Source organism: Poecile atricapillus, chromosome 2, assembly GCF_030490865.1.
Source record: "Poecile atricapillus isolate bPoeAtr1 chromosome 2, bPoeAtr1.hap1, whole genome shotgun sequence".
NCBI classification, from domain to species: Eukaryota; Metazoa; Chordata; class Aves; order Passeriformes; family Paridae; genus Poecile; species Poecile atricapillus.
In genome coordinates this window covers 21,542,535-21,556,025 of record NC_081250.1, presented here as the reverse complement: position 1 = coordinate 21,556,025, position 13,491 = coordinate 21,542,535, and the positions used below count along the sequence as shown (strand labels likewise).

At 38.0% G+C, this 13,491-nt stretch overlaps 1 protein-coding gene across 1 annotated transcript; it reads left to right on the top strand.

Moving 5' to 3' along the window:
- The first annotated feature begins 47 nt into the window (after nt 1-47).
- Nucleotides 48-13,488, top strand: OLAH (oleoyl-ACP hydrolase). Its single transcript, XM_058832171.1, has 7 exons — nt 48-173; nt 8,064-8,195; nt 9,791-9,929; nt 10,529-10,628; nt 11,649-11,818; nt 12,701-12,783; nt 13,019-13,488. Exons 2-7 carry the CDS (start codon nt 8,066-8,068, stop codon nt 13,150-13,152), a joined length of 756 nt encoding a protein of 251 aa, XP_058688154.1. The 5' UTR covers nt 48-173; nt 8,064-8,065; the 3' UTR covers nt 13,153-13,488.
- Nucleotides 13,489-13,491: the final 3 nt, after the last annotated feature.

Sequence of the window (13,491 nt, the reverse complement as noted above, 5' to 3'; positions counted from 1 at the left end):
CGGTGGAATAGTTTAAAGGGCAGCTGGAAGTGGGGTGCAGCTGTTGACTCCTTCGAAGGCAGACGGGCCCCGCAGCGACCTGGACCAATCGGAGGGGCTAGCCATCACCAACAGTGTGAAGTTTAGTAAGGGCAAGTGCCGGATTCTGCGTCTGGGAGAGGGCAGCTCTGGACGTACGTACAGACTGGGGAATGAGAGACTGGAGACCTAATTTCTATTGACCTGGTCGTTAGAAAGTTGAATATAAATCAGCAGTGCCCTGGCAGGCAGGAGGGCCAGCCGTGTCCTGGGGGGCACAAAGCACAGCATCACGGCCGGGCAACGGAGGGGATTGTCCTCCTCTGCTCTGCTCTGGGGCGGTCTCACCTCAGTGCTGGGGCAGTTTTGGTGTCCGCAACATCCAAAAGACTTTAGGCTATTAGAGAGCTTCCAAAAGAGAGCTATGAAAATAGTGAAGGGCCTGGAGGAGAAGCCACATGAGGAGCAGTTGAGGTCACTTGGTCTGTTCAGCCTGGGGGAGACTGAGGGGAGACCTCATTGTAGTTACAACTTCATAGTGAGGAAAAGGGGAGGGGCAGGCACTGATCTCTTCTCTGTGGTGACCAGTGACAGGAAATAAGGGAATGGCCTGAGGGTGTGTCAGGAAAGGTTTAGGCTGGGTATTAGGAAATCGTTTTTCCACATAGAATGGTTGGGCACTAGAACAGGTTCCCCAGAAAACTGGTCACAGCACCAAGCCTGCTAGAATTCAAAAAGCATTTGAAGGATGCTCTCAGGCATATGATGTGATTCTTGGGATGCCCTGCATAGGGTCAGGAGCTGGACTTCAGTGATCCTTAGAACTCAGGATCTGTGACGTGGGGAGAAGGCACAGCTGAGGCTACACTAGAGGGCAGGGGCTCTTCACAGCTGCTGTCCCTCAGCAGTTGTGCTCTTAACTTCGGTGGTGTCCTTAGCAGGACTGAGACCAAATGCAAGCCATGGCTGGCCCAGGGGACTCCTCGCCCAGGGTAAGTGGCCCAACTGCTTTGTGGGTGGGCAATAGCTCAGGAATCTGTAAGGGTGGAGCAAGTCTGGGCTAGTGGGTTTCTGTGCCACCTGTTAAAATGTTATGTGGGAAAAATGCTTGTGGGGTGTGACTTGCAGCTACAGAGCAGTAGAGTAAGCAGTAACCAGAGTGATTGGGTGGCATTTGGAGTAGTCTTTACATGCTGGAGAAAACATTTCACCACATGGTGAAACACCAGTTGTACTGGGAAGGACATGTGAGGCCCACTCAGCCCTACTTGCCATGGTTAATGAAGTCTCTGCTTTCAGAGACACCTGCCAGAGTGTCTTCCCTTCACTTTATATACTGAGCTCTTCCTAAATAGAATAGAGTAGAGTTCTGCTATTTGGCACATTGAAGAAGTATCTGACAGCTGCATGTGTACCTGGGTAGTGTATGTTGAAGAGCTATGGTTTGGCCCAGAATAATAAAAAAAAAAAAAAAAGTTTAAAAAAAAGAAATTCTATGACATAATCTGCCATACTAAGTTTCACCATGTTCCATGAGTTCTCTTTGCCTCTGCAGCAGTGGTGCCTTCTATTTGCTTCTTTGTTACTCTCTGCCTTTGCTGCCAAGATGGCTCCCCGTTACCTACTGCCACTCACTCGCCCACCAGTGGGATCAGCGAGAGGATCAGATGAGTAAAAGTTAGACATCTTGCGGGTATGAAGAGTAAAAGCCGCACAGAAAAGCAAATCAAAACAAGGAATTCATTTTCTATTTCCCATGGGCAGGTGTTCAGCCATCCCCAGGAAAGCAGAGTTCTATCATATGTAGCAGCTACTTGGGAAGACAAACTGCCATGCCTTAAAACGTTCCCCCATTCCACCTTCTTCCCTTCACTTTATGTACTGAGCTCTTCCTAAAGCCTGTGGTGCTGCATGGGGTTGTTTTGACCCCAGAGCAAGACTCAGCACTTGGTCTTGTTGAATCTCATGCCACTGGCCTTGGGACCATCGATCCAAGTCTAGATCCTTGTGCAGAGCCTTCCTAACTTCCAGCACATCAACCCTACCACACCACTTGGTGTTGTCTGTGAATTTACTGAGGGTGCACACAGTCCCCTCATCCACATTATCAATAAAGATGCTAAACAGGAAGTTGCAATCTCCCAACTCATGTTTTCCCTTGAGATGGTAATTATCTTTCCACATTGATGTCTTTCCTCTGGATTGTTGGGCTACTTGCCTAGCATCTCTATGGCTAGCTTCTATCTCCAATTTTATCTCTCTTACCTTTCACAGCTCAACTCTGTGGACTTCTTTAGAGCTCTTTCTCTCAACTGAATGATTTCCTCAAACATCTGAGCCGAGGTTATGTGGTTGTAACATAGCAGAACTAGGCTGGCAGCAGAAGCAGTAGGGAAGGAGGGGAGGTTATACTGCTCCTTGTGGTTTTTTTTGGAGCATCCACATGGTCTGTATATTTGGCAATTTCAACACCCTGGAAGGTCCAAGTAGTAAAGTCCATGTTGAGAATGCATGTTGTGTGACTTCAATATTTATTTCAATAATTTTGGATTAGGGATGCTTTGAGCTTATCAGATGCAAGTGTCCCACAGATAGGTTTTCTGTAATAATTTCCTAGATTTTATTTCAAGACTAAGTAAAGAGATGGGCAAACAGATTTCTGGAGGACATGATTTCAGTTGGTAATGACGCTTAAATTGTTTTTTCATCATCAGCTTTTAGATGTTAGCAATGACATTAACTGATTTCAAATATAGTCTGCTAAAAATGTGACCATGAGAGATATGTTACTGGGAAAAATATGACTAATAAGATGGGTATGCTCCATACTTTTTTCCATTAATTTATAGCATCTAGGTATAATGACGAAGGATTGCTTTAAGTCTTTATTTTTCAAGAAGCAAAGACCAGTATTTTCCTGAACTCAGGAACTACTGAGATATGGCTTCCCACATATTTTTTTCCTGTGGTTTATGCATTTTGCTGTCTCTTAAATGGAACACCACTGCTTTTTTCTGAGTAAGAAAACTTCTAGGGATATAAATCATAAACCTCAAAAATCTGTAATAAATATTACTACGCATGTAACAGATGTGTTTTCTCTCTAACTGGACACCTCTTTCCATAAACCTGTAATTTTTCAGAAGGCCTAAGTGCCTACCCTGCAAAACATATTTTTTCACTTTTTTTTTTAAGGATTATTTGAACAATGCATGTAACCAAATGTGTGTGATACAGTAATGTGCAAGGTACTGATACAGATGCAGAAATAAAAAAATTCAACTGTATCACAATGTTCAAGACACTGAGAAGCTGGTGTCTGTCACCAGTCTGCAGTTACACAAACTGCATTTCTCTTGTGAAGATACAATCAGTAGAGGATTACACTGCCTAACTATCCTACAGCCTGACAGCTCTGTTACTACAGGATTGCAGATACCAAGTGGTCAATGCCCTGACCTGTTAAAGTTCCCATGTTCCCAGCCAGGTGTCTCAGATACATGCCTGGTTGAAAGCAATCCAGCAGCTTTGGTAACAGACTCAATACCTACTGTGAAATGGATCATTTGATTCCCAGGCTCACTATTCCGCTTCTGTGCTTATTGCTGGGAGGTGAATGGACTATCTTAAATCTAAATTGTGTGAGTAGACTTGGATGTACTTGCCACCTGGGGATAGGATTGCTTTTTCCCTGGCTTCCAGGATCCGCAGACAAGGGGTTAACTCGTGTGTGCACAAATGAGACCCTACTATACAGGGTCTGCAAGTGCCTGGATACCTGAGAGGCTTCTTAGGTCCTGGACTGCCCTACATACCACACTCCTGCAGTTCACAAAGATGCGTTCCATGGATTTTTAGACTGTGTGCTATAGAATATATTTTCCTTGGGGAATTATCTTACACCCTGTGCTGCAAGCACTTGGTGTTTCTTTATCTTTGGCTTTCTGTTCCCTGCAGGATGGGGCTGTTGGTCCATTTGTCCTTGGTCAGTGTGAAAGCAGTTTTGTTGTCACTTGTGTTTTCAGTTGTGCTTTTCAATTAATACTTGCCCACCTACTATAAGGTGATGACATGAAAAGAAATAAAGCTCATGTAAAAAGTTCATCATGCTCTGAAAGCCTGTCTCAAAAACATGTTTGAAAAATAATCCAAAATTTCTTTGGTATACCACATCTGGCTCCATTTTTAATTCTGCTGTATTTGAAGGATGTTGAAATACTGAAGTGAGTGTGGCACGGTCCCCTGTGATTGTGACTCGAGTGGGTGGTGTACAGGAGATAATGAAATAATTGGTTTTGTCTTAAGAGGGGAGTGCCAAATGAAGATGTCTTCACCTACCTAATAGAAAGATGTGCAGAGGATGGACAGAGCCAGATTCTTCTTGGATGTACTCAGCAAAAAGACAGAAGACTTGCGGATACAAGAGACAACAAGCATATGGATTGAAAGAAAAGTATACTCACTATGAGCCATGATTGAACACTGGAACTTGGTTACCAAGGGAGGTTGTAGAGTCTCCATCCGTGGAGACCCTGAACACCTAACGAGAGAAGGTTTGAACTGTATGATCTCTAGAAGATCCCTTCAGCCTAAGTTATTCTGTGATTTAAATGATGGCTCTTTTCATCTTTTATACAGCTCTCTATTAAACTAGAATTTTATTTTCAGCTTATTCTAAATGTGAAGAGATAAAAGCCAGGAAATACTTTCTTAAAATTCAGTGTTTTTATTTTTTTTTATGACTGAGACATTTCTTTGCTGATATTCAAGAAAGAAACATTCTTTTTGATTGTGAACACTCTAAAGTAGATTTTTCTGCCATTAATGCATCAGATCATGCATCTAACTTACAATTTATAGGGAATAAAATAAAAGCTTGTTTTTCTTGCAAAGCTTACAATCTAGGAAAATCTTGATTCTGCGAAAGAATTCTTATGTATCCTCTCTTTGTTTTAATAGGGTCTACGTTAGATTTCAGGTGTAAGGCAAATAAGTAGATGAAATATAAAGACATTTTGGAAATAATAATAAATTTTTTAAATTGTTGCCCGTCTTGTAAAAAATTAGAAAAAAGGAAGATATTTTCCTAACCACATATGCTTAGATTTCAAATAAAATTAGATTCAACTGAATGTACTCCAAAGAAGATTATTTATTCATGTAATAGTTCTTTCTTGTTTGTGGCCTTTCATTTTTTGTGAATGAAAATTAGATGTATCTTTCAAACCAGTAAGACAGACTCTGCGGGTTCTTTCAGGGAAATTGTTCCAGGGAAAGTTGTAAAATAATCCTTAAAGGCAAATTACTCCATTAGGTTAGCACAAATGTGTCATTGACATCCAAACCTTGGGGCTGTATATGTAATATCAGCATGCACCTGTCCAGCTGGATGAAGTGTGTGGAAGCTTCCAAAAAAGCTCACAAAAAACTCCCTTTGTTTTCAACAGGAGGATGGTGAGACTGATGTGAAAACTGAACTACAGGATTAGTTTTCAGCTTGATAAATGATGTGCTCTTACTACATAGCTATGTAGTTGCTAGTGCTGAGTGAAAGATAGAGCATTATGCCCCAAGAAGCTGGGAAGGGACAGATTGTCTCATCAGCAGCACGAGCAGACACAGCAGCGTCTGGTGATGAGTGCATCTGTTACAGCTTTGACTTAGGTTACTCTCTGAGCCTCACCGTTTCTCTGCACTGCATTCTTGCCTTCCTCACAGCAGTCTCCTTTGCAGCAAAGACAATAGTGACTATGTTTTTGTGTGACTATGGTTTTACTCCTGTTCTCATCATCAAGTACTTCTGTAGGTCATTCTGCAACTAAGAAATCTGGCCTCATTACTGATATTTTTCAGAAATCTGTTATTTGTTTTCATACCTTATTAGCATATTTCAACTTGTGTGAGGAAAACAGCGCTTAGAATAGTTTTCCTCGAGTTCTTGCTACTGATTTTTCTCTTCTGATTGGGTGTCAGTAGGTTTGGATAAAGGAATTGACCTCAAAGTGATGCGATAACATCACCCACAAGGTGCAGGATAGCCAGTAGTGAATACAGAACTTTCCAGTTGAAGGAGACAGAGTTGGTTGTGAGCAGTTGTGGGGATTTTACTATCATCATATAAAAATATTTCTGTTTAAAAGAATGAGAATAGTCCTGTGGAGTCTTGCACCTACTCTATGTCTCTGGGTAATTAATTTGGTGGACAAGTCTACCGAATACGTTTTGTACAACTGGGTTTTGAGGCCAAACCTCAATGTTTATAAACCTCATGCCTTTTTTAGTCATGTTCTTATTTTTTGTAAGGTAGAAGTGGAGTGTCTATGTGGTCTTCTCACTGGATGTGAATTGCTGTGGTTAAAATGTAGTGCCAGCCTTCTCTGTGCTATGTGTATCTTTCATACAAAGGCTAAGAAAGGAACAGATTCTCATTATCTGTGGCATTTCTGCCTCTTTGCCTAAGCAGGGTCTCTCTGTACCCTACTAGCGCTCCTATGTTTGTGTTTTATTCTTGTCAGTCCTGATGCTATGTCACTCACTATTATTCTTGGGAAAGTAAAATTCTCTCTTCCATAACCTGCTATGTCCTTTCACTTTCCCTGACTACCTTTTGGTTTTGATGGCTGACTCACCATTTGCTGGCCAGGAGACAAGAGCAGCATTGTTGGGAGATGGAGGGACCCCCTGAAGAAACTGCTGTTTCTCCAGAATAGCAGTTCTGCAAAGTACTAGTTCTCCAAATTGTTATGTTTGGCATCAAGAACTGCTGACAGATACACATTTGGGCCTGTTTTCTTTTATCTTGTTGGTGTAATTTTGAAATAGGTCTGAATTGCTGCCTATCCTGATCTGGTTGCATTTTTCAAACTTTTTGGGTAGGCAAAAAAGATTGCATGTAGGCATACAGGTGTATTTTATGGCGAATCAGCCCTTACGTATACTGAGCTATATTCAAGGCAAGAATATAGCCCTTCATGATTTGCAGCATTTTGGAAATGGAATTTTGCTGCTTGCTGCCCCCTAATAAGTATTTTTTCAGTCTTTTTAATAAGAACATGAGAATTTATTCTGATGGTTGCAGAAAACATTTTATAAAAATTCAGTATCACTATATTTCCAATTAATTTATCTTCACCAAGCACATGCTGTTCCCAGGTTCTTTTGACACAACACATATTTATTTTATTTTTGACACAACACATATTTATTCTGGTTACTCCATGATCTCAACAGAATGTAACAAATTAAAAGTCCAGAGATGGACAGTGATGATGGATATGAAGGATACCTAACACAGCCAGGCCATATAGTGAGGGCTGAGACAATATGGCAGAAGAGCTTAGAAATGTTCAGTGGCACCCTGAGAGGTGCACTGTTCACTCTCTTTACTGTGCTACTCCGTGTCCATCAAATAAATTTGTATAAGTTGGATTTAAACAAAAAAAGGGATTCATTCTTCATGCATCAGATAGTAGAGCTGTGCAACTCATTGCAAGAAGATGTCATGAATACCACCTATTCAAGGGGAGATTGGAAAAATGCATGAAAGAGTAATTCATAGATATTATATATATAAAGAAACTACTATTCCTGTGACATCTATTTTATCACTCTTATAGAAAGAACATTTAACTAGGTGGTCCTTATGTTTTCTAGGTTCTTTAGATGGATCTTTTATTTTTGTGTATATTCTGAAAGCCTATGGTTTTAAATGGTCTTCCTGAAAACCCTTAACAATTTCTTTTGCTACTTGTAATATTTGTTGTAGTCAGTGACTGAGCAAATATTAACTAAGGGTATTGCCCAATACTATTTTACCATCATTTATAAAAGCAGAACTGGTTTACAGTGTTGCGGGAAGATTCTCTTATATCTAGGAGACACAAGCAGTTGTGTTGTAGCACAAGCAGTTTTGATGACAGAGACTATTGCACCCTGTTGTTTCAATTTACACTTAATTCACTCTATTTTTCCTATATCTGAAGAGTCTTATTCTAGAATGATGTGTTATTTTCTTGGGTTTTTTGTTTTGTTTTGTTTTGTTTAAGAAATGGAAAGGCTGGTTTCTTGTGTACAAAGAAGGCCAGACGCTCTTTGTAGACTGATTTGCTTTCCGTGGTCTGGAGGTGGAACTTCCCAACTTGCTCAATGGGGCAAACTCTTCAATGACTCAATTGAAGGTTGGTAATTTTTGTAGTTATAGTAGAAGTTAAGCAATTCTGAAATACACAATAGCCATATTTTTTAAATTGAATATAATAGTCTTGAGAGTACCACAATCTTTATCCAATGCATCTTTTCCAGAAAGGAAGGAACAAGCACTCATTAGGAACTAGCATTTCCACTAGGGTAGATTTTCTGTACCACCTTGAATCAAATTATATTTGACAGGGTTAAAAAATTATATCCTCAGAGCTACATTTCACAAGAGTATAGTATGCTTGACTGCTTCAGAAACTATTGGTATGATTCAGAAACAGAAATACACTGCATATTGTTTATAAGCCAGTCTTCAGCAAGGTTAACAGTGAAGATATGAGAACTGTTTTTAATTTTGAGAGGCTGCAGAGTATTTCTTACCAGTGTTTGCACTTTTTGTATCAAAACTGAAATTTAATCTATGAATTTTGTAACAGAGAAATGACATTTAGTTACACTATGAAATAATTCTCATTGCTCACAAGATGTATCAGCACTAAAAAGATCCGTTGCTTGACCTAACCAAGGCCATTTTCCAGACCTTCCACAAAGAAAAAAATAATTTCATATTCATGAGTATTGCCATTACAGTTTTACCAGTCCTCTAAATGCACGTATACTTTCTGGTAAGTAGTTGCACATTGAATTTTCCTTGAAATTAGGGGGAAAAAAACAAAAAAGAAGAAAGAAAAAGTTTTTGTCCACTGGAACTGCTTCCAAGAAAGTGAGTAAGGAAATGGCCTAGGACCAGGTGCGTGAATAAAGTCAGGGCACATAATGTTCTTTCAGAGATGGTTTCTGCAGAAAGTACAGAAGACGCAAACTTTTCTGTACTTGGTATTAGGTTGTGGCTTAATCTATCTCTTCTAAAATACTTTGTGTCTGACCTATTACTTCTACATAACTGGCAGTATGCATGATATCAAGGAGATTTGAAAAAAATCAACATTTTTTTTTCTGATCTATTCATTCCTTACTTTCACTAAACAGTGAGAGGAAACCCCTAAACTTTGAAAGGGAAATAGTAAAAGGATGTAAAATTTCCTTCTCTATAAAGATAATTAACTGTAAATATCCATTTTGCACTATGATTCCACATTTTCCAATGTGCAGTGTTAAAGAGCTGACAAAGAAGAAAACAGGGATTGTACAATTTTAATATAGTTTCACTTAGTAATGCTGCCCTTGAAAAAATATATTTTACACAACCCTCAAACTTACTAATATTGTAATTAATGAATTTGTGGTTGTTATTAAAACTTACAACAATAAAGTTGCTTTCAAACCTCAGCTGAAATCAGGATTGTGTGGATTCTTACCCAAGGCATTTATCAATCAAATCAGCTGGAGGGGCAATATTTGAGACTAAAGGACACGTGGAAACCTAATCTCTTGCAGGATTGAATAACAGTAGCAGCAATAGTAAGCAAGTGCACAGTATCAACTGTAAGAAGGATTAATTAGAATAGTATGTATATTCTGCAGAATAACTAAAAACTTTAATTAAAACTATTTTACTGTATTTGTTTAAAATAACTGTAATTCTTTTCCCTCCCTTCCTTCACCTCTTCTGCAGTGCTCTGTATAAGGCTTCCTGGAAGACAGTCTCATCTTGAGAAGCCTTTTGCAAAAGACATGGCAAGCATAGTTACTGAAGTTACAAGTGCTTTGTTAAAAGAATTGAAAGAAAAACCATTTGCATTTTTTGGTCACAGGTAAAATAATACACATTTTTAGATACCCTGGAGAAGGAGCTTCTGTTTCTGAGCTGTAGGAATAGAGAATTACTTGTTTTTATTTGAAAAATAAAAATAAAATTTTACTTTATATGCTTCTGCAAGGATCTTCTGTCAAGTCATCCTAAAACATGCAGTTGCTCTCAAAGACTCTGGTTATTTATATATTTATACCTTCAGGCACAACATCTGAACACGTGTTTCTAATCAATTATAATTGCATTTATTGTTAATATTTGTGTCAGTGCTTGATCTGTATGAATGCAGGCAGTGAACCATTCATGAAACACAGATTTTAAAGACTGCTGAGTCTCAAGTATTCAAAATAACTGTTCTTACTGAAAATTAAGGAGGCTGTTAAGAGAAAGAGACACTATGAAAAAGTCTTATTTGCAAAATTAGACCATGTAGGAATATACTTCATGTCAACGAACTAATATCATTATAATCTGCATGTCATATATGGTTTCAGCAACTGTTCAAGATAGCCAGTTAGCACTAAAATTAAAATTATGTTTATGTTTTCCTGATTTTATGTACATTTTTACTTACTTTGCTTTAATTCTTCTTCACTGCAGTTTTGGAACTTACACAAGTTTTGCTGTTGCACTTCATTTGAAAGAAAAGTACGGATTGGAGCCAGTCCATCTTTTCATGTCAGCAGCACATGCCCCAAATGTAAGCTACAGAATCATTAACATTATGAAAAAGAGTCATAAATTAGCTACTAAAAGTAAAAATAATACTTTTCAGTATGGTATGCAGAGTAGTTTTAATACAAAATAAACATTTCTTCAGAATCTATGGAGTGAAAAGTGTTCTGAGGTAGATGCAGAATACATAATATTCACTGCTGCTAACCTTAGCCTTGCAAGAGCAATCTCCTTAAACTAATGATTGAGCTAATTAGTGTTTGAATTAACTAATTCTTAAATTAAATGTTTTTGAATATTGTGTTATTTAGTATGGCCATTGGCTTAAAACTCAAAAGTAATCAAACCGAAATACTAAGTGGTCCTCCTTACTGTGTAATGTGTGAAATAACTGTCTGGACCTAGTCTTTCATAAACCTGCTGTATCAGCCTCAATATATTTGTCCAATTTTTTTCTCTCTCCTCATTCTTTATAGGATTTTTAATCAGTTTTTTCCTGAGGTTCTGCTAGTTCTGCTAGACTTTTTCAGAAAAACAGTAGTGAAGTAGCATTTTTCCAGTCCTGTCCTCAGTCAGCATTTTCTATTTCTGTTCTTTAGTTTCTAAGGCTTCTTAGCAGTCCTGAGTATGAGTGATTCATGGAAGTAATTGTTATTCCCGCAAATTTCCATAATCACTTGGTCTCTCCAGTCCTACATTAGCCAGGTTTATGTCCAGTGCTAGGTTTTTCTTTTTCTTAGATTATTTTACTAGTTTTATTCCAATAGTAAGAGTCAAGCTTGAACAAAATCATATTAACAGTTATTTGTCTGCATAAGTTTCAGAAGTAGAGCATACTTGGCTCACTCATAATTTGTCACTTCCAAGTTGTAAGCACAACCAACTAACCCTTTCCATCAAGTGTTCTCTGGGAACATTAAACAAATCAGCCATTGTATTCTGGAGATGGAAAATTATTGTATTTTTTTCTAAAATAATTTTAATGAAAAGATTATTTGGAGTATATTATATAAAACCACTGATCTGTTTTGTTTGGTACTGATAGTCTGCAGTACATCTTGCCCTCAAAAGCATGGTCATACCTGAAGGAAATGATGAAGTTCTTGCATGTATGGCGATTCTAGGAGGAAATTATGACCTTCCACAGGATGAGGACACAAGGAAGAATATGGCGCTTAATTTCAGAGAAGACATGAGAATTTTTCAGACATTTTCGTAAGTTTTTTTAAACTTTGTATTACTTTTGTATTATACATTTTTACTTCTGTCTGATCATGTTGGGGTTTTCTTTCTTAGTAACTTGTTCTCATTTCTGTTATAAAAAGAAAAAGAAACAATAAACAGTTTTTTTCCTTTGTGTTCTTTTCTATTTGTTTTCTAGTATTTAAGCCCTAGATGAAACACTGTGTACTGCAGCAACCACAACTGTTTTTCATGCAGTAGTGAACCTGTCATGGCAGAATTACAGTTCTACCTAGGATCCAAAGTTAGCAGCTACTAAAAAGGAATATTCTCATGTCTTTTATTGTTTTCTGAGGTTAAGAATCTTAGCTCATCATGCTTCAGGAACACTGCATTCAGCCTCCAGATCCAAGGTCCTCTAGCCTAATCAGAAGAAAAGAATCCCTGTGTTCTGGGAACCCAGACAGCAACCAGCTTCCTGCATCCTAACTGCTGTCCCCACTGGATGTTACACAACAGCTCATGTAGCTGAGGCTTCCTACCTTGGCAAAAACAAGAATACACTTGGATGTAGGACCCATTTTGGTCTTAGGAGCCTGACACTGAAAGATGCTGAAATGTTAGAACTTGTATATAAATAGGTAACATCATTATTTATTGCAGGTTGAAGCTCTTTTTTCCCTTAACTATTGGGTCATTCTTTCTTTACAATTTTAGATCTAATTGCAGTAGGGCAAAGAGCTGAGAAACTTCAAAATGCAATATTTTTTTCTCCTGATGTCCTGTATAATCTAACTCCCAAAATTTGTTACATTTTGTGGAAGAAAAAAGAAACAACCCTTTTTTGTATGTGGAAGCAAATTCCAAATATAGGTATCTTATGGAATGTTTTATGACTACTTTTTATGTTCACAGATTTGAGAAGGCAGAAATGATCCCCTTCTCCTGTGATATTACCTACTTTTCTGGATCTGATGATAAAGTATATGATGCACAAGGTACTTTGCTTAAATGATTTTCCTCTTATGCATTTTCTTGTTGTAGTGCACCCGTTAATTAAGAGTTTTTAGAGTATCTCCTTCTTAAAGGAAACAAATCAACAGAGCAGTTTCAATGTATGAACCAAAAAGTTGATATGAATTTAAAATAATTGTTAAATAATAAATTTGAAATAGTTATACAAAATGGTCACAATAATTGACATTTCTCTGATACTTTAAATATCTTTGTTAGGTTGGCGAGAGCTAACAAGTGGAGATACTGCCTTTTATGAGCTTCCTGGAGATCACTTTTATCTGCTGAAACCATCTAATGAAAGTTTCTTGATAAAACACATCACAAGATGCATAGAAAATGCTGGTTTATGAGTGTTTACCTCAATTTTAAATGTGTAAAGGTAGTCCACAGCAGTTTGTAATAAGTCACTTCTTTCTCTACATTGCATGCACTTATGCCTAGAAGTTGTTCTGTTCTTCCTCTGTAATCCTTTATAAGGGGAAGTTTTCCTGATTTTTTTGAAAACAAACATTGGCTTTGGGTCTTAAAAAAGGTTTAATCTTTTCCTTCTTCTCTTTCACATGTACAACCTCTTCGCTATATTGCATAACCTTGTTTGCAAAAAAATTACATCTATGTTATTTTACTGTTAGACTTTCTCTGTTTGTCTGCTCCTGTCAGAATGCTAAATATAATTTAATACCCACACA